At 40.7% G+C, this 21,429-nt stretch overlaps 1 protein-coding gene across 3 annotated transcripts in view; it reads right to left on the reverse strand.

Annotated features, from left to right (window-relative positions):
- Positions 1-2,966: 2,966 nt before the first annotated feature.
- The window catches only part of GSPT1 (G1 to S phase transition 1), a 43,622-nt gene continuing 25,159 nt past the window's right edge, over positions 2,967-21,429 (reverse strand). For all 3 annotated transcript variants that reach the window (XM_063796676.1, XM_024349758.3, XM_024349757.3), the window contains exons 6-15: positions 21,329-21,406; positions 17,862-18,042; positions 17,068-17,222; positions 16,762-16,902; positions 15,461-15,554; positions 13,291-13,371; positions 7,675-7,848; positions 6,354-6,443; positions 6,029-6,197; positions 2,967-3,459 (exon numbers count right to left, since the gene is read on the reverse strand). In XM_063796676.1, the coding sequence (XP_063652746.1) occupies positions 3,407-3,459; positions 6,029-6,197; positions 6,354-6,443; positions 7,675-7,848; positions 13,291-13,371; positions 15,461-15,554; positions 16,762-16,902; positions 17,068-17,222; positions 17,862-18,042; positions 21,329-21,406 (1,216 nt within the window). In that variant the 3' untranslated portion in view covers positions 2,967-3,406. The remainder of the gene's footprint in view (positions 3,460-6,028; positions 6,198-6,353; positions 6,444-7,674; positions 7,849-13,290; positions 13,372-15,460; positions 15,555-16,761; positions 16,903-17,067; positions 17,223-17,861; positions 18,043-21,328; positions 21,407-21,429) is intronic.

Raw genomic sequence — 21,429 nt, forward strand, 5'->3', positions numbered from 1 at the left:
AGTAAGAAAAGGTGCTAGAGTGCTGTTATGTGTAATAGTCATCAAAGATCACGGAGTAATTACAGTCATTACTAGTGTTCCTGAAGATCGCCAAGGGAGCTTAGCTGATTTTTTTCCAGAGTTCATCTTGGGAGCAGTTTTTGATGACAGGTTCAACTTTTTTCTTGGGTTGCAAAACTGCATCTGGCTGCAAGTCTAACCCAAAATATTCGCAGCGTATCAGCTGAGAGGATGCCGGCAACTGTTGAACTACATCACAGTTCAAAGTCCCATATTGTGAGAGCAGTACTTGTAGTTTATGTAACCAGCAAATATGAGTTACCTCGTTACAGTGAACAACCTGCACTGTTAGAGTTTAGGAACTTTTGACATTCGGTTATCACATATTTCAAAGATTTTCAACTCACAAAAAAAAATACGTGGGCTTACTCAGTAACACTTTACTATTTGTCACTTAATCTCAAGACAATACACACTCAGTCCAACTCTTTTGGTTTGATTTTACATAGATTTTCACTTACTTTTGCAAATTAAAAACAAGAAATGAGTGCTGTATTTCCCCCTCTCCCACAGTAAGAAACAAGGGTTTAAAATGGCAATTACTTAGATGTTTATTTCAATATTTCTTAAATTCACTTTATTAATTTAAAAAACTAATTAAATAATCGCATGAAAGCTATATAAAGAACATCATTAATGTGAAAAGATGCAAGAAAAAAATCATTATAGTAGAGCAACGTTAGAGAACAAATGCTTAGGTAATACCCTAAATATGCAGCCAACTACCCTATTTTTACACTGTTGACCATATAAGCACGTTTGCATTTGCAGAAAACAGAATGACAGCATAGGAATTTGTATTGCTCTATAACGGTCCAACATCTCCACATAATGCCAAGTTCACCTTAGACATTTTATTTCCTTATCCAAATGAACAGCCTGTGTAAGCAGGATTGAAAATGCATCAACTTTAAAAAGATGAGAACAATTTTCAAAGCCCATAGAACTTACGTTGCTGGTTAATTTTAGCACTGAAATTTCTTTTGAATAATCTAATCTTGCAAATATGCAAGAATCCAGTGGAATTTTTACAGTTACATTTGTATTTGTATGACCTGTTACTTTTTAGAGGTAGGCCCTTCACAGTTGATATCCAAGTTACTTAAGAGTCTTGGCAACATGCACATAATAGTCTAACAGTGTAAATGTTTTAGTAGCAAACATAACTTATTTTTAAAAAATGTGTTCTATTTAGAAAGGGAACTCTTATCTCTGGAAGTGATTTCCGTGGCTCTTGAACTTTTAAATGTTCATTAAAATTCAAGCAATTGCTACTATTTGTTTTTATTAACATGGAATTACAAAAAGAACTATTATGTTTTGATTAAAACTCCTATATTTTCCAGAAAAATAAAAGCCCAGAGATTTGCAGACATAATACAATCTATTTAAATTTCATGCAATAGCCACAATTATAGTTTTAAGAATCTGTAGGACAATAACTTTGCTCTGTCCATAAGATGTAGCCTCATTCAAGAAATGAATGGGAATTTCACAGTTAAGAAAACACTAGGCCAACTGCGGCGCCTCATGCCTGTAATCCCAGCACTTTTGAGAGGCTGAGGCGAGCGGATCACTTGAGGTCAGAAGTTTGAGACCAGCCTGACCAATATGGGGAAACCTCGTCTCCACTAAAAATACAAAAATTAACTGGGCCTGGTGGAGGGCTCCTGTAATCCCAGCTACTCAAGAGGCGGAGGCAGGAAATTGCTTGAATCCGGGAGGTGGAGGCTGCAGTGAGCTGAGATCGAGCCACTGCACTCCAGCCTAGGTGACAGAGTGAGCCTCTGTCTCAAAACAAAACAAAACACCCATTAGATTAAGTTTTATGTTCTGTGACTGGAAATACAGTCTGTCTAGGCTTTTCTTTTCTGAGGAGCAAAATTATAGGGAAGGGACTTGTCATTAAATATACAAAGTATCTTATTTAGAGAGAAATCACAATCTAAAAGAGGCTATCTTTGATCAATGGCAACACTCAACATCAAGGGGGCTTTGGATAAACCCACAAATTGCCTCCATTCCTCATTTATTCTCATGAAAAATTTCAAAGTCATGATAATTATAGCAGAGAGTCATTCAATCTAAAACCCCCACAATGCTGCACTGTGGTTCATCAAAAACATGGTTAGCAAATTTCAGCTTTACACTTAAGAAAACTCAGTCAATTTCAAATAATTGAGATAAAACTTATACCCTGCTTGATTCTGCTTATCGCTGATAATTTTAGTCTGTTCAGATTCTGATGATTCTAAATATTTTCATTTAGTTGCTGGGTTGAGATTTAGCTTTAACCAGCAAGGATCATCCAACCTTTAAAGTTACTGATACAAAGAGTAAACTGAGTAACTTGTAGAAGTGGCACTTGGAACTGATACGGTTTTCATACTAGAGGCATGCAGCTCTTATAAATACTACCAGAGGAATTTTTGCCAGGTCTCGAACATGCTTTATTTGTTGTTAATTCCACTAATTTAACGACTTAATAGAATTTTCTCTAGGGGTACAATTTCATTACGCTTTACTTATAAAAACTACAGTATGCTGTTCTTTTATTTTAAAACAACTTACTGTGTTCAAGAAATCATGTTACAATATAAATTGGCAAAAAAAAAAAAAAAAAAAAAAAACTAACTAAAAGACCTAGTAAAGCAGTGTCACATTTGCATAAAGGGATTTAACTGCATGTATGCATTAACCATCAAAAGAAGGGGTCAAACTAATCCTTTCCTTTAATACAAACTTGAACACTGTGAATGCCTCATTTATAGTGGGTAGGGAAAGAGTTTATAAAAGTCCAAGTAATAAAATGTATTCAATTACTTGGGAAAGTTAAAAAGCTAATGCAACAATGTTACATCCAGATAAAAAACATTATTCAAAAGCAATTCAAATACCGAAAAGGATTTCAAATTGAATATTTTATTAACATGGTAGTTGCCTTTGTAACATGTGCACACACACTCGCACACTCAGAATGATCTGCCTGGGGGAAAAATACTAAATATGCCTAAGGGGAAAATGAAAAATAAAAAAATTCCTGTAGGTTTTCATTATTGTAGGCAATTATGTCCACATCACTTACAAAGCTATTGCCAAATCTGTCCAAGGAAGCAGAGTTTGAAGTGAGGGCTAGGGACAGGAATCTTGGGAAAAATTCAACAGTGGCATAGCAGAGCTCTCAATATGAGAAAGCTGACATAATGTGGACTTTTGCTGTGAATTTCCTCTTTGCAAAATATGGGGAGAGGTTTATCAATGGGCAGAAAATAAGAGAAGGCGGTGTGAAGTAGGCTTCTGCAGTCAATTTTCCTCACAGTATTGTGCAGGGTCATCAAGAAAATGCTTAGTCTTTCTCTGGAACCAGTTTCAGAACTTTTCCAATTGCAATGGTCTTACCTAGAAATGAAATTTTAAAAAAATCTTTCAGTAGTTAACAGCAAGTCTATATAAGATATTAAAACTTATTATTTTAAATCACAAAAATATTTTTTACAATGTAAGTTACTAATTAACTAGCTTTACTGCCAAACCCATGATACTTCTATTTAGGTAGTCTTAATAAGAGGGTCTTATTTGGGGGGGGCTGGTAAAGAGATGGTTCCCTGTATCAAAAACCTATCTCCCCCCGTACCCCCCAAACAATTCTCCTGCCTCATCCTCCCCAGTAGCTGAGATACAGGTGCCCGCCACCACGCCGAGCTAATTTTTGTATTTTTAGTTGAGACGGGATTTCACCATGTTAGCCAGGCTGGTCTCGAACTCCTGACCTCAGGTGATCCACCCGCCTCAGCCTCCCAAAGTGCTGGGATTACAGGCATGAGCCACTGCGTAAGACAGAGTCTTACTCTGTCACCCAGGCTGGAGTGCAGTGGTGCGACTTCAGCTGACTGCAACCTCCTCCTTCTGGGTTCAAGTGATTCTCCTGCCTCAGCCTCCTGAGTAGCTGGGAGTATAGGTGCCTGCCACCATGCCCATTCTAATTTTTATATTTTTAGTAGAGGCAGGGTTTCACCATGTTGGCCAGGCTGGTCTTGAACTCTTGGCCTCAGGTGATCCGCCTGCCTCGGCCTCCCAAAGTACTGGGATTACAGGCGTGAGCCACCACACTGGGCCAAAAAACCTCTTTGGATTAAAAATAAAAAAAGGGAATATCCGTATTTGTGGAATATCCACCCAGTGGAGTACTACTCAGTGATACAAAGGAATAAATAACATGTTACATGGTTGAACCTCAAAATCACACTAAGTAAAATAAACTAGACAAAGGACCACATAATTTATAATTCTATTTATGGAGTGTCTATAAAAGACAAATTGAAAAATGGTTGCCTAGGGGTGGAGGTGGGAATAAGGGGTGATTATGAACAGGTGTAAGGTTTCTTTTTAGGTGTTCTAAATGTTCTAATATTAGTATATGGTGATGGTTGTACAATTCTGTAAACATACTAAAATTCATTGAATTACATATTTAAAACAGCTCAATTTCATATTATGGAAATTGTATCTCAATAAAGCTGCTAAAAAAAAAAATCCCAAAACCTATCCTTAAGTAACTGAAAAGGCACAGCAATCACCACTGACTACAGTGCAGTGAACACGTCCTTCTGGTAGTAATCCTGTGGACTAAAAGGATACAAAACCCATTGGGTCTTGTGGAAAACCTAAAAGCCAAGTTAGCTTTTTTTTTTTTTTTTTAAAGCCAAGTTATCTTTTAGGAAAAAATAATTCTAAGGTTAAGAATTCCTGCTACATTAATTGCTTTTCTTCTGTCTTCCTGATTTTATCCGGTTCTGAGTGGTAAACTAAAACTATCATTTTGTTATATTAATAAGATAAACCCAATAACCAGTTTTACTATCAACCAGAAGAGTTCTGGGCCTTTAAAGTAAAATAAACACTGTCTTTATACAATTTCATCCAATGTAAAGTTCAGGAACTGTATTCATCACCAGGGCTTAGCACAGTTCCTGACACTTTGTAGATACAAAGTAGTTTTTGCTAAATGGAATTGGAATGAACATGTGAAGTGACTATTCTGTATTTCAATGGAACTATAAAGTTTTATGTAAAGTCTTCTATAGTCTTAAAATGGTTATCTAAGTTAGAAATATTAACAGCCGGGCCGGGTGCGGTGGCTCACGCCTGTAATCCCAGCACTTTGGGAGGCCAAGGCGGGCGGATCACGAGGTCAGGAGATCAAGACCATCCTGGCTAACGTGGTGAAACCCCGTCTCTACAAAAATACAAAAAATTAGCCGGGCATGGTGGCAGCGCCTATAGTCCCAGCTACTCGGGAGGCTGAGGCAGGAGAATGGCGTGAACCTGGGAGGTGGAGCTTGCAGTGAGCCAAGATGGTGCCACTGCACTCCAGCCTGGGTGACAGATCGAGACTCCATCTCAAAAAAAGGAAAGGAAAGGAAAGAGGAAAGGGAAAGGGAAAGGAAAAGGATAGGAATATTAAAAGCTCATAAGGAAACGTTTCATAACAATCATTTTGTTTTTATGCCAAAGAACTTCATGACCCCAAGATGGGAATGTTAGTTGTTCTGCGTCACCCAGAGGTAGGCAGAAATGGATGCACACAAAAGGTCACAAACATTAGACCTCTGAAAAATTAGGTGTAAAAAAAAAGATCAATCTCTAGGTTCCTTTTAATCGCTAGACATATTACAAAGGATTACATCATAGAAATATCTTAGTAAACAAAATAGCCCTCCAAATCCACTACTCACAAAACATCAAAATTAAGATTCTTCACGTAGAGCATTACTAGATTTGGCATTACTACTAAAGCACGTGGTCAATTCTGTTCAATACATTCAACTCATGAAACATTCATACGAATAAGAATGTGAATCGAAGTTTTCTGTGAACCTGTTGCAATGTGTACTGTACTGAGATGATGAAGATGACCAAAGCTAGGTATCCTGGATAGACTACTAGACGTCAGTTTAAAAGCTCTTACCCTCATCTCTTAAGGTGAAACGACCCATCTGAGGGAAGTCTTTAAAGGTCTCAAGGCAGATGGTTCCTGCTGTCCTTAAGCGAGCAATGCATACTTGATCTTGTTTCACAAAACGGGGTCGGGTCTTACTTTTTTCTCCTGATTTTTTGTCTACCAAGCAGATTAAGGCCTAACCAAGAAAAGAGTATGAGAAAATCAGAATAATGCCAAATAAAATAATCTTTAAGAACAGGTGTAGAAATAAAAGTGCATCACTGTTGCTGATTAGAAATTATGAAGATAAAACAGTATTAAAACAGAAATAAACCAATTATCTTAAACTCACTGTTATTTCGACCTCCTCAATACAGGTATGAATATGCAGCACCGCATTATAGCCTGGGCAGATGATGGATTTGTGCTCTATAATCACTATCTGTCAAACAAACAAACACATTCTTATCTTTATCCTTAGGGTAAATAAGAATTCAGTGTTCTCAAGCGCCATATAAATTCCAAGAATTAGTGTTACCATCTCACTAGGACACCAACTTAAGTGATTTTTGTGTTAGAGGTGATAGGTTTGTCTTACTAATTTTGTTCACAGGATGGGTCAGGCTGCTTGACCTCAAAGCATGAATTTCAATATCTTATCCTGTATTTATCTTCTTGGCAAGTCCCTGGTCAACTTTCAAAACACAGCAGGCTGGCTGGGCGCAGTGGTTCACGCCTGTAATCTCAGCACTTTGGGAGGCCGAGGCGGCAGGGGGGCCGGGGGGATCACTTGAGGCCAGGAGTTCAGGACCAGCCTGGACAACATGGTGAAACCCTGTCTTTACTAAAAATACAAAACAATCAGCCAGGCGTGGTGGTGGGCGCCTAAATCCCAGCTACTCAGGAGGCTGAGGCAGGACAATCGCTTGAATCCCGGAGGTGGAGGTTGCAGTGAGCCAAGATCGCGCCACTGCACTCCAGCCTGGGTGACAGAGCAAGACCCCATCTCCAAACAAAACAAAAGACAGCAGGCCAACTTTCTTATCTGGGAAGCCTTTCCTTATATTCCCCAAGGAACTAAGCTAATTTTTACCGCTCAGAAGCTACCTAGATGTAAACTTATCCAGCTTTATCCATTTCTCAATATCCAAGGTCCAGTAAAGTAAACAACCTTACATCTGGCATCAAAATCTAACTTGATTAGTTGTCATACCTTAGAACAGAACTTTAAAAAATTCTGTTATTCACACCAGTCACTTACTCTGTCATTCTCCCAGGGAGGTTAGATTGTTAATAACAGGGAAACCTGTGTGATTTCTTGTCTGGAAAGCTATGTGCTGTCAATGAGCACATAAACCATGACTTCCACAGTAACTGTGCTCTGGTCAAAGTGAATATTAGATACTCTAGAATGTATCATCAGGAGATCAAACATAAAAAGGAACTTACAAAGAATACTCCTTATCCAGTAAGCACTTGTACCAGCTTGAAGACCTTGTATGAGGTGCCTATTGTGGTTATGATATGTAAGTGGCTTATAATATTTCCATTCCCCTTCTCTACACTAAGATGGGTTAACTGGCATGTCACAAATAATCAGGACAAAAGGCACTGATATTCTAATTTCATTTAGACATTAAAACCCACTAGGACAACAACAATAATTTGTTTACCTGGGCATCAAATGTGCGTCCAGAATGACAAAGATTATTAGGATCACAAAGTATAAACCCTGGAAGAATCTCCTCTTCTTCAATTCCTTTCAGTCTGATTTTGAGGTTTTCACCTGGGGCTACGGTATCAGTCTCTACATCATCGGAAAGTATTCCAAGAACTTCCACGTTGTGCTTTAAAAGAAAACAAGACTGGAGGTTTTCTGACACATTCACTGCCTTACGGAACATAAAATGATCTGAATGTCTGTCTGCTCAATAAAGAGTTGCAAGATTTGACTGTAAACACTTATGTTTGTATGACATAAAATCTTAGCCTAGATATGATCAGCAAAAATCATATCCTAGAAGTATAACTGCCAATTAAAGTATTAACGTGTCACCTTTTAAATATCACATTCTAATCATTTCCAACTAGAACATTGTATACACTAGCATTTGCCTTTTTTTACCTTTTCAAAATCAAAAACACAATTTAATATTTGGATTTCAGTTTTATGGATATAATTTTTATTATTATGGAATTCTATGAAGGATTTAATAAACCTGTCTTCTATTACCTATCAATCTCCAAATATCGGAATTATGCACTACTTAAAAATTATTGAACTAAGCTTTAAAAGTCTATCAACTATTTAATGAATACATCATTTCCTTTTGGTGTAATGAAATGCTCTGGAATTAGATAGTGATGATGGCTGCATAGCATTGTTATTTTTTTATTTTGAGACAGAGTTTTGCTCTTGTTGCCCAGGCTGGAGCGCAGTGGTGCGATCTTGGCTCACTGCAACCTCTGCCTCCTGGGTTCAAGCCATTCTCCTGCCTCAGCCTCCCAAGTAGCTGGGATTACAGGCACCCACCACCATGCCTGGCTAATTTTTTGTATTTTTAGTAGAGACGAGGTTTCACCATGTTGGCCAGGCTGGTCTCAAACTCCTGACCTCAGGTGATCCACCCACCTTGGCCTCCCAAAGTGCTCAGATTACAGGCGTGAGCCACTGTGCCCGGCCTAAACTCTTTGTTTCTAACAAAATAGTCCATGGAGCTGGGTAGTCCACATGCCTTTAGCCCCGCTACTTGGAAGGCTGAGGCATGAGGACTGCTTGAGCCCAGGTGTTTTAAGGCTGCAGTGAGCTATGATCACACTACCGCACTGTAGCCTCAGTGACACAGCGAGACTCTGTCTTTAAAAAAAAAAAAAGTTTTTAATGTAAAAATAAAATAGTTATGGAAGCCTCCAGTTCTGATGCCAGTATTGCTCCTCAGTACTTCCAGTGCTGGCTGTGGCAGCAAGGTGAAGCAAAAGAACAAGTGACCTGAGAGGAGATACACGGGAAATTTACCATCAGTGACATTTACTACATCAATAATGCTATGCAGGCCAGGTGCAGTGGCTCACGCCTCAGCATTTTGGGAGGCCGAGGTGGGTGGATCACCTGAGATCAGGAGTTTGAGACCAGCCTGGCCAACATGGTGAAACCCTGTCTCTACTAAAAATACAAAAGAAAAAAAACAATTAGCCTGGCGTGGTGGCAGGCACCTGTAATCCCAGCTACTCAGGAGGCTTGGGCAGGAGAATCGCTTGAACCCAGGAGGCAGAGGATGCAGTGAGCCGAGATCGTGCCACTGTACTCCAGCCTGGGCAATAAGAGTGAAACTCCATCTCCAAAAAATAAAAAATAATAATAATAATAAAAAAGTCCGGGCACAGTGGCTCACACCTGTAATCCCAGCACTTTGGGAGGCCAAGGTGGGTGGATCACAAGGTCAGGAGTTCAAGGCCAGCCTAGCCAAGATGGTGAAACCCTGTCTCGACTAAAAATACAAAAATTAGCCAGGCGCAGTGGCAGGCACCTGTAATCCCAGCTACTCGGGAGGCTGAGGCAGAGAACTGCTTGAACCCTGGAGGTGGAGGTTGCAGTGAGCTGAGATGGCGCCACTGTACTCCAGCCTGGGCCACAGAAGGAGACTCCGTCTCAAAAAAAAAAAGAAAGAAACAAGAGTTTAGAAGTCACTCACCTAAAAAACAATCTGTATCGGCTGGGCGCAGTGGCTCACGCCTGTAATCCCAGCACTTTGGGAGGCCAAGGCAGGTGGATCACGAGGTTAGAAGTTCAAGACCAGCCTGGCCAACATGGTGAAATCCTGTGTCCATTAAAAATACAAAAATGAGCTGGGCATGGTGGCACGTTCCTGTAATCCCAGCTACTTGGGAGGCTGAGGCAGGAGCATTGCTTGAACCGGGACCTGGGAGGTGGAGGTCGCAGTGAGCCGAGATCACACCACTGCACTCCAGCCTGGGCTACAGAGCGAGACTCCGTCTCAAAAAAAAAACACAAAAAAACAAAAAAAACAAAAAACAATCTGTATCTCAGAACAGTTTCATAAAATATCAAAGTAAAAAACAACCAATTTTTAATTTAACCCATTAATTACTTACTGTGGTAAAATACATGTAACAAAATTTACCATCATAACCATTTTAGGTGTACATTTCAATAGTACACCTAAATTAAATACATTTAAAATATTGTACAACCAATATTCAGAACTCTGAAATCTTGTTATCTTGCAAAACTGAAACTCCCTGTTCACCCGAACCCTGGCAACCACCATCCTACTTTCAGGTGACAAATGTGACTATTCCAGGTACCTCATTTAAGTAGAATCATACGGTATTTGTCTTTTTGTGACTGTTTTATTTCACATAGCATAATGTCCTCAAGGTTCATTCATGTTGTGGCCTGTGTCAGAACTTCCTTTTTAAGGCTGTGCAATATTCTATTACGTGTATGTAACACGCTTTCTTTATCCATTCATCCTTTATGGACACCAGGGTTGCTTCCACCTTCTGGCTACTGTGAATAATACATGTATGAACATGTTTATACAGATATCTGAGACTCTTTTGGGTATATACTCAGAAAGAGTATTGCTGGATTATGTGGGAAATCTATGTTTAATTTTTTGAGGAACTGCTATATTTTTTCACGGCACTTGGCACAATTTTACATGACCAACAGTGCAGAAGGGTTCCAAATTCTCCACATCCTTGCCAACACGTGTTACTCTGCTTTCCAAAAAAAAGTTTTTAATTGAGATGGGATCTCACACATAGTGAGAGACCCAGCCTGGTCTCAAAACTCAAGTGATCCTCCTGCCTCAGCTTTTCCGAAAGTGCAGGGATTATAGGCATAAGCCACCATGTCTAGCCCTGTGGATTTGATTTTTATTTCCCTAATAGTTAGCAGTGCTAAGCATTTCTTCATGTACTTTTTGGCTGTTTGTACATCTTCTCTGGAAAAATGTCTATTGCAGTCCTTTGCCCATTTTTGAATTGGGTTGTTCAGGTTTTCTGTTGACTTGTAGGAGTTCTTCATATATTCTAGATATTAACCCCATATTTAGATACATGATTGGCAAATGTTTTCTCTCATTCCGTAGGCTGCCAACCCCATGAATTTTTTATTGTAAAAGTCTGGCCTCTTTTTTATTTGATATTTGAGACGGAGTCTCGCACTGTCGCCTGTGCTGGTGTGCAGTGGCGTGATCTCAGCTCACTGCAACCTCCGCCTCCCGAGTTCAAGCGATTCTCCTGTCTCAGCCTCCTGGGTAGCTAGGATTACAGGCACCTGCTGACACACCTGGCTAATTTTTTGTATTTTTAGTAGAGACGGGGTTTCACTATGTTGGCCAAGCTGGTCTCGAACTCCTGACCTCGTGATCCACCCACCTTGGCCTCCCAAAGTGCTGGGATTACAGGCATGGCCCACCCACCAGCTGCCTCTATGTCTTTTAAACTATTCTAGCTCTGTTCCACTGAGATTCAGGAGGACTAAACTGAAGTGAGTTTTTGAGGCTTGCTCAACTCTAGGACATTCTATACCTGCCTAGTGATTAGTATCAAGTGATAGCTTCCGCAGAGAACAGCTACTTTCTCTATACTAGTTACTAAGGCCCCTCACTTGCAAATATGTCTGGGCACTAACTTCACTTATGTTTAGAGAATCGTACTTTTTTCTATTCTGGTAAAATATAAGTAATAACATTCAACTTTTAAACCATTTTAGTTTGCAATTCAGTGCCATCTAGTCTATTCAACATGTTGTACAATCAATACCACTATCTAATTCTAAAACTTCATTGTCCCAAAAAGGAAATCCTACACCCATTAAGCAGTCACTCCTTACTTTCCCTCCTTCAGCCCCTTGCAACCAACCACCAAGCTGCCTTACACTTCCATAGCTTTTTTTTTTTTTTTTTTTTTTTTTTTAGAAAAGGTCTCGTTCTGTTGCCCAGCCTGGAGTGCAGTGGTGTGATCAGAGCTCATAAATCATAGCAACCTTGACTTCCTGGGCTCAAGCAATCCTCCTGCCTCAATCTCCCAAATAGCTACGACCACAGGCACGTATCACCACAAGTGGCTAATTTTATTTTTCACAGAGACAGGGTCTCCCTATGTTGCCCAGTGTGGTCTCCAACTCCTGGGCTCAAGCAATCGGTCCACCTCAAACTTCCAAAGTGCTAGGTGTTAGCCACCATGCCTGGCTCATCTCCATAATTTTTGGGACAACTCTACAGACAAAACTGAGTAAGTAAGGGCTGGGTGTGGTGGCTCAAGCCTGTAATCCCAGCACTTTGGGAGGCCCAGGCGGGCAAATCACGAGGTTAGGAGTTCGAGACCAGCCTGGCCAACATGGTGAAACCCTGTCTCTACCAAAACCACAAAAATTAGCGAGATATGGTGATGCATGCCTGTAATCCCAGCTACCCGGGAGGCGGAGGTTGCAGTGAGCCAAGAATGCGCCACTGCACTCCAGCCTGGCGAAAGGGTGAGACTCCATCTCAAAACAACAACAGCAGCAACAACAACTAACTAAGAACTCAACCTGAGAATTATTTTCACTCAGATGTTAGCCTCCAAGTTGCAAAGATAATAGGAAAAAGTAGGCTTTAAAATATAAACATTTTAGAAGATACTATATATTCTAATCTCCAATGCACAAGGCATCAAGAAGCCAGATAATACAATTTGTAAGGTGCCAATTATGTCTAAATATTACATTTGATAATGGATTCTTTTTCTAATTTACTCTGCCTGGAGTTAGCATGGTAAACAAATTCTCACCGAAATCTAGCAAAATCTCCATCTGAAGGTACTGATGACTCAAGTCTGTGGTCCTGCATAAGCAACATCTTTGGAGCTGTTAGAGAAGCCCTGCCTCAGGTTATCTGCAAATCTCAGCAACTGAACAGTCAAAAATGACACAAAGGAGGCCAGGCATGATGGCTCACGCCCATAATCCTAGCACTTTGGGAGGCCAAGATGGGAGGATTGTTTGAGGCCAGGAGTTAGAGACTAGTCTGGTCAACATAGTGAGACCCCATCTCAATTTTTATTTAAAAAAAAAAAAAATTAGCCAGGCAGAGTGGCACAAGCCTATAGTCCCAGCTACTTGGGAGGCTCAGGTGGCAGGATTGCTTGAAAGTTTGAGGCTGCAATAAGCTATGAATGTGCCACTGTACTCCTGCCTCGGTGACAGAAGAAGACCCTATCTCTTAAAGAAAAAGAAAAAAATCAATAAATAGATAGGAAACAGCATAACCGATTCTTACCTTGTTTGGCATCATCACAAGCTGCTGGCCTTTACAAATAGATCCTGATTCCAGCTTTCCCAGGACCACAGTGCCCATATCCTGATCAAATGTAAAATAAAATCCAGTTTCAGACTTCTTGGTGCTGTATAACAGCTCAATAGCCCAAAGTGAAATTCTACACTGCTTATTCATAAAGGAAAATCATTTGCTTAAGTAGAAGGCTTAGCTTCATCTTAAACTCAGTAACAAATACTCTATAATAATTTGTGTCATAAGCATATGTATGATCATATTAATAATTCAGTATGCCTATAATTTAGAAAGAATATGGCACAAGCTGGATGTGGTGGCTCAAGCCTATAATCCCAACACTTTGGGAGGTGGAGGTGGGTGGACCACCTGAGGTCAGGAGTTGGAGACCAGCCTGGCCAATATGGCGAAACCCCATCTCTACTAAAAATACAAAAAAAAAAAAAAAAAAAAAAAAAAATTGCCAGGCACGGTGGAATGCCTGTAATCCCAGCTACTCCAGAGGCTGAAGCCGAAGAATCGCTTGAACTCAGGAGGCAGAGGTTACAGTGAGCCGAGACTGAACCACTCGACTCCACCTTGGGTAAAAGACCAAGACTCAGACTCAAAAAAAAAAAAAGGCTGGGCTCAGTGGCTCACGCCTGTAATCCCAGCACTTTGGGAGGCCGAGACGGGTGGATCACAAGATCAGGAAATCGAGCCCATCCTGGCCAACATGGTGAAACCCCGTCTCTACTAAAAATACAAAAATTAGCTGGGTGTGGTGGTACCTGCCTATAATCCCAGCTACTCGGAAGGCTGAGGCATGAGAATCACTTGAACCCAGGAGGCGGAGGTTGCAGTGAGCCGAGATCATGCCACTGCACTCCAGCCTGGCGAAACAGCGAGACTCCATCTCAAAAAAAAAAAAAAAAGGTGCAGAAAACAACACAGAAGTTTATGTTAGAAGATCTGAACTGTTTGTACAAATTCAGGTTCTCCTGATCTCTAGGCCTGTTTCCTCATATATAAAATTGGAAAAAGCAATACTTGTTAAAGAAATTTAGAACAGAGCTAATTAAAGAATAATGTATTTGAGGAGGGGAAAACATTGCATACATTGATTCCGCAAAACTTAAAAATTCAAGTTGGAAATCCAGTTAAAAACAAGGAAGTTTATTTTTTTTAAGACGAACATCCAGTGCTGGTGAGGCTGTGGTAAAACTAACACTCATGCTGCTAGTGGTGACAGAAGTTAGCACAGTATTTTTGCGATGCTATTTACCAATATTCATCAACTTTAATAAGAAAATCCTTTGAGCCCAGCAGTTACATCTATGAGTTTATCACTAAGATATGATCCCTGGCTCATTGGGTAACAGCTAAAATAAACTAAACTTGTTGAATAAATTATGGTCTATCTATACCACTAATATAAAGCCATTAAGAAAAAGACATCAATGATATGTTGTTAATAAAGTTTTTAGACCGGGCATGGTGGCTCATGCCTGTAAGCCCAGCACTTTGGGAAGCCAAGGCGGGCGGATCACCTGAGGTTAGGAGTTCGAGACCAGCCTGGCCAACATGGTGAAAACCAGTCTCTACTAAAAATACAAAAAACAATTAGCTGGATGCGGTGGCACACGCCTGTAGTCCCAGCTACTCAGGAGGCTGAGGCTGGAGAATCTCTTGAACCTGGGAGGCAGAGGTTGCAGTGAGCTGACATCACACCACTGCACTCTAGCCTGGGTGACAACGTGAGACTCCGTCTCAAAAAAAAAAAAAAAAAAGAAGGCCAGGTACGGTGGCTCACGCCTGTAATCCCAGCACCTTGGGAGGCCGAGGCAGGTGGATCACAAGGTCAGGAGATCGAGACTATCCTGGCTGACACAGTGAAACCCCGTCTCTACTAAAAATACAAAAAATTAGCTGGGCGTGGTGGCGGGAGCCTGGAGTCCTAGCTACTCAGGAGGCTGAGGCAGGAGAATCACTTGAACCCAGGAGGCAGAGCTTGCAGTGAGCTGAGATCGCGCCACTGCACTCCAGCCTGGGGGACAGAGTGCAAGATTCTGTCAACAAAAAAAGAAAGAAAAGAAAAAAAGTTTTCAAAACTAGAAACAAAATGCACAACAATGATTTCCCCTCCCAGGAAACCCAATTTCTTTAACATTTTGGGTACCTTGTACTTATCCACAATTGGCAGCCTGATTGGTCCATCAACTGATCTATTGAAGTTTGGCAAATTATCCAGATATGGAATAAACGGTAATCCACTGAGAACATAACAACAAAGCCATTAAAGGAAGTCAACATACATATCAAAATGTTAAGTTACATGACTATAAACAGCTTATAAGAATATTTTCATTCTACTCATGTATTCTTCCCATTCAACCACTTTATTATCCATTTCATCTCACTTATTCCACAGAAAACTAAAAATATTATAAAACTACTCAGTATAAGGCTTCCTCATAAACTTATTAAAATTTAGAGAAATATTTTATAGCAAATAGCCTACATGTAATAAATTGACTATACTCTATTACTTTTTATGGACTTTTCCAGCTATGAAACCAAGATTCTATAAAATAATTTCCCCCTTAAACATACAGTATTGGCTGGGTGCAGTGGCTCATGCCTATAATCCCAGCACTTTGGGAGGCCGAAAGGCAGGTGCATCTCTTGAGCCCAGGAGTTCGACACCAGCCTGGGCAACATGGTGAATCCCTGTCTCTACTAAAAATACAAAAATCAGCCGGGTGCGGTGGCATGTGCCTAGTCCCTACGACTTGGGAGGCTGAGGTGGGAGGATCTCTTGAGCTGGGAGGCAGAGGTTGCAGTGAGCCGAGATCATGCCACTGCACTCCAGCCTGGTTAACAGAGTGAAAACCTGTTTCAAAAAAACAAACCAAAAAAAAGAAACACGGAGTTCAAGAATAAACTCGTATTTATGGTCATTTGATTTTCAAAGAGGGAGCCAAATCAATTCAATGAAAAAAGAATAGTCTTTTCAACAAATTGTGTGTAAACAATTAATATACAAAAACAAAACAAACCTACACATAGACCTTACATCTTACACAAAAGTTAACTCAAAATCAAATACATATCTAAATGTAAAAAACTTCAAAAATAAAACCTTTTGTGCTTCAAAGGACACCATTGAGAAGTGAAAAAAGGCAATCCATAAGGTGGGAGAAAATACTTGCTATAATCGTATTGTAGCTGATAAGGGACTGGTAGCCAGTATTAAAAAGAACTCTTAGGACTCAGTAACAAAATGACAACCCAGTTTAAAAATGGGCAAAGATCTTAGTATTTTTAAAGCCAAGGTTACATTTAATATTTTCTTAAATTACTTATAAAGATATATGCTCAATAGCATATGTTAACATGTTACTCAGCATATGTCTTTATAAGTAATTTAAGTAATAACATCCTTTTCCTTTTTAAAAAAAGGAAAAAACAGTTACTTACATGTACCAAGGACAGAAATCCGACTGCTCTTTGAGATTTGCTCCAGTAAGTCCTGAGCAGGGCATAAAGTGAATGTCCTTTTTGGGATTGAAGCCAACTTTTTTCAAAAATGGCACTAGTTTCTCCTTACATTCTTCATATCTACAATTATAATGTAACCAAAATAACTCAATTATAATGTAAACCAAGAACTCTAGTTTCCTAAGTAAACAGATTAAGGTTTAGAAAAACCCTAGAGAAAAAGTCGTACAATAACAAGACCATCCTTAATCCCACTAACATATAATACCAGACATCTACGCTCACCTCTCATTGCTCCAATTTACTGTTGGATCATCCATCTTATTAATTAGCACAATTAGGTGTTTTACACCTGCTGTCTTTGCCAACATTGCATGTTCTCTTGTCTGTCCTCCTTTTTCAAATCCAGTTTCAAACTCTCCTTTCCTGGCTGAGATTACCTAATTCCAAGAAAGGAAACAGTTTACTCCTTCGCCTTCAGGCATACCCCCTTATGGCAGTAAAACATCTTTCCTTTCAGTTATATCACGAGTTTTTTTTTTTTTTTTGCAAGAAAATAGAAGCAAACGAGTTATGACGTACCTGCTTTTGAATGTCACAAATCAAACAATGTCTAGATGCTTCCAATCCCGCACATTCCCAAAATCTAGTATACCTGCATATTTTAAAATTCCAACATTTACTTTCTAGCTATTGTAACTACAAAGGAAAAAAAATTGTGATCTACTACCAGTACATTGTGAAAAGTGCAAAATGACTGAAGACCGTATGAAACAGATGGTTTCCTATTCATTTTTTACCCATGGTGCCTAACGGTGGGCTTGGCATTTAATGGAGACTAAGTTCTGACATGGTAATAGATAATAGCAACAGGAGAGAAAAGGTGAAACGTATTTTCAGAAGTAAATCAAATTTTGAAGATTTCTTGAAGAGAGATTAGTATGATGAAAACTGTGACCGTGTACATCATTATATTTCACTGCAACCTGAATTTGAGCTTTTAGAAGATAAATTCAAATTTAAAGATATAAGCGGGGCTACTAACAAATATACAGATGGACTGGAAATGTCTTTCTTACCAGCACAGCCAAATCAGCTTGAGAGGCACCACCAATCATATTTGGGACAAAACTCTTGTGGCCAGGGGCATCTAGAATTGTGAAATGCTTCTTTTCGGTTTCAAAATAGGCACGACCCACTTCTACTGTTTTACCCTTGTCTCGTTCTTCCTGATTTGTGTCTAAGGCCCAAGACAAGTACCTGAAATAATTTTTAAAAAAAGAACAATATTCCTAAGAACATCAGAGTTTTTAGGATATTCTTCACCATTAAAGATATAATGGATGACACACAACACCTAAATCACGAACAAGATTGGTGAAATGAAAAATGAGCCGGGCGCGATGGCTCACATCTGTAATCTGAGCACTTTGGGAGGCCAAGGCGGCGGATCACAAGGTCAGGGGTTCGACACCAGCCTGACCAACATGGTGAAGCCCTGTCTCTACTAAAAATACAAAAATTAGCCGGGTGTGGAGGAGCCCACCTGTAGTACTTAGGAGACTGAGGCAGGAGAATCGCTTGAACCTGGGAGGAGGAGGTTGCAGCGAGCCAAGATCGTGCCATTGCACTCCAGCCTGGGCGACAGAGCAAGGCTCCGTCTCAATAGAAAACAAAGAAATTGAAAGAATAGGGCTGGGCGCAGTGGCTCACGCCTGTAATCCCAGCACTTTGGGAGGCCGAGGCTGGCAGATCACCTGAGGTCAGGAGTTCGAGACTAGCCTGGCTAATATGATGAAACCTCATCTCTACTAAAAATACAAAAGTTGGGCATAGTGGTGCACACCTGTAGTCACAGCTATTTCGAAAGCTGAGGCAGGACAATCGCTTGAAGCTGGGAGGTAGAGGTTGCAGTGAGCCAAGATCGTGCCACCGCGCTCCAGGCTGGGCAACAGAGGGAGACTCTGTCTCTCAAAAAAAAAAAAAAAGGGCTAGGTGCAGTGGCTCATGCCTGTAATCCCAGCAATTTGGGAGGCCAAGGCAGGCGGATCACCCGAGGTCAAGAGATTGAGACCATCCTGGCCAACATGGTGAGACCCCATCTCTACTAAAAATACAAAAATTAGCTGGGCATGGTGGCGGGCGCCTGTAGTCCCAGCTACTCGGGAGGCTGAGGCAGGAGAATCGCTTGAACCCAGGAGGCGGAGGTTGCAGTGAGCTGAGATCGCGCCACTGCACTCCGGCCTGGTGACACAGTGAGAATCCGTCTCAAAAAATAAATAAATAAAATAAAACTGAAAGAATGTATTATTTTGATTCAAACCCTTAGAGCTTTTATATAAACGCAGTCAATTATACCATCTAGAACTTTATGACAAGTTGACTACACAGAAAGACTAACTACAAATGCCAATATCACTGTGTGTTAAGTGATAATGAGCTCCCTTATTACTTCATTTTTATACTCACATGGCACAAAATACAACACAAATAATGGCTGTCTTGAGAGTCAAAGGGTAATAATAAAACTTTTTTGGATGGACGCTGTGGCTCACGCCTGTAATTTCAGCATTCTAGGAGGCTGAGGCAGGCAGATCACAAGGTCAGGAGACTGAGACCATCGTAGCTAACACGGTGAAACCCTGTCTCTACTAAAAATACAAAAAATTAGCCAGGCGTGGTGGCGGGTGCCTGTAGTCCCAGCTACTTGGGAGGCTGAAGCAGGAGAATGGCGTGAACCCAGGAGGTGGAGCTTGCAGTGAGTGGAGATGGAGCCACTACACTCCAGCCTGGGCAACAGAGCCTAGGTCGTGCCCGGCGCCCCCACCCCTCTTCTTCTTTTTTTTGGAGACGGAGTCTTGCTCTGGCCCAGGTTGGAGTGCAGTGGCACCATCTCGGCTCACTGCAACCTCTGCTTCCCAGGTTCCAGCTATTCTCCTGCCTCAGCCTCCCAAGTAGCTGGGATTACAGGTGCCCACCACCACGCCCAGCTACTTTTTGTATATATATTTTTTGAGATGGAGTTTAGCTCTTGTTGCCCAGGCTGGAGTGCAGCAGCACCATCTCAGCTCACCGCAACCTCCGCCTCCCAGGTTCAAGTGATTCTCCTGCCTCAGCCTCCCCAGTAGCTGCGATTAGAGCATGCGCCACCATGCCCAGCTAATTTTGTATTTTTAGTAGAGACAGGGTTTCTCCATGTTGGTCAGGCTGGTCTCGAACTCCTGACCTCAGGTGATCCGCCTGCCTCGGCCTCCCAAAGCGCTGGGATTACAGGCGTGAGCCACTGTGCCCGGCCATTTTTGTAGTTTTAGTAGAGACAGGGTTTCACCATATTGGCCAGGGTGGTCTCGAACTCCTGACCTCAGGTGTGATCTGCCTGCCTTGCCTCCCAAAGTGCTGAGATTACAGGCTTGAGTCACCGCGCCTGGCCCAATAAAAGTTGTTTTCCTTTTTTTTTTTTTTTGACATGGTGTCTCACTCTGTTGCCCAGGCTGGAGTGCAGTGGTGCAATCTCGGCTCACTGCAACCTCCGCCTCCCGGGTTCACGCCATTCTCCTGCCTCAGCCTCCCAAGTAGCTGGGACTACAGGTGCCTGCCACCTTGCCCAGCTAATTTTTTGTATTTTTAGTAGAGACGGGGTTTCACCATGTTAGCCAGGATGGTCTCGATCTCCTGACCTCGTGATCCACCCGTCTCGGCCTCCCAAAGTGCTGAGATTACAGGCTTAAGCCACTGTGCCAGGACTAAAACTTTTTAATAAAATAAAAAATAACTGTCCTCAGATATTTTTGAAAAGTGAAAGCCACTAACGCACCATGTGGGAGCAATGGTTACTTGCTAAAAATTGCTTCAATATTACACTGCCAAGCAAAAATTTATATAAATTCAAACCATCCATAATAGTAGGCATTAATTTAGCTTACCTCATCATCTTCACAGCATGTCCTCAATTTTTTATAACAACACTGACTAGCATTTTTCCCGCTTATTTTAGAGGAATATAATTTTATTTTAAAAAAATGACTGTCAATATCCCATTGAGGTAACGCTTGCTAACTTTTTAAAAATAAAAGTAACAAGGTTAGAAAACAAAAAAGTTGACTGTCTCACCATTCAAAGGCAACCACTGTCAATAATTCCATTCCATTTTATTTCCAGCACTTATTTATATAATGGTCATATCTTAAGTACAGGGATGTTTCCTGCTTCCCCCCAACTGCCACCACAACGCAAGTTCTATTCATGGTTACTATAAATTATGTAAATGTAAGTTTTCAGTGGTTGCAAAATCACCCAATTAAATGGATGGTTTGTAGTATTTTCAACAAGTCTATCACCAGATATATGGATTGTTTCCAAATTTCTCTGTGTAAGTTATTAAAGCGTTAGGAACTCATCTACTCTGTATTATGAGGAGAGGGGAAATTTCCTTTGTTGTGATACGATTTTAGACTTCAACAATTTATATTTTAACAGGCTCCAAAAGCACTAAGTGGGCATCGTCTCCTTAAAAGTAATTTATAAGTGTCATAAAAGTTTACTATACCAAGTTTCTCTGTTTTTCTCTTTAGCTTCTCTTTCATACTTTTCAAGCGTCCTTTTATCAACCATTCCAGTCAAATACCTGAAAACATTTAAAGAAAAAAA

The sequence above is a fragment of the Pan troglodytes genome, chromosome 18, assembly GCF_028858775.2.
Source record: "Pan troglodytes isolate AG18354 chromosome 18, NHGRI_mPanTro3-v2.0_pri, whole genome shotgun sequence".
In the NCBI taxonomy this organism is placed as follows: Eukaryota; Metazoa; Chordata; class Mammalia; order Primates; family Hominidae; genus Pan; species Pan troglodytes.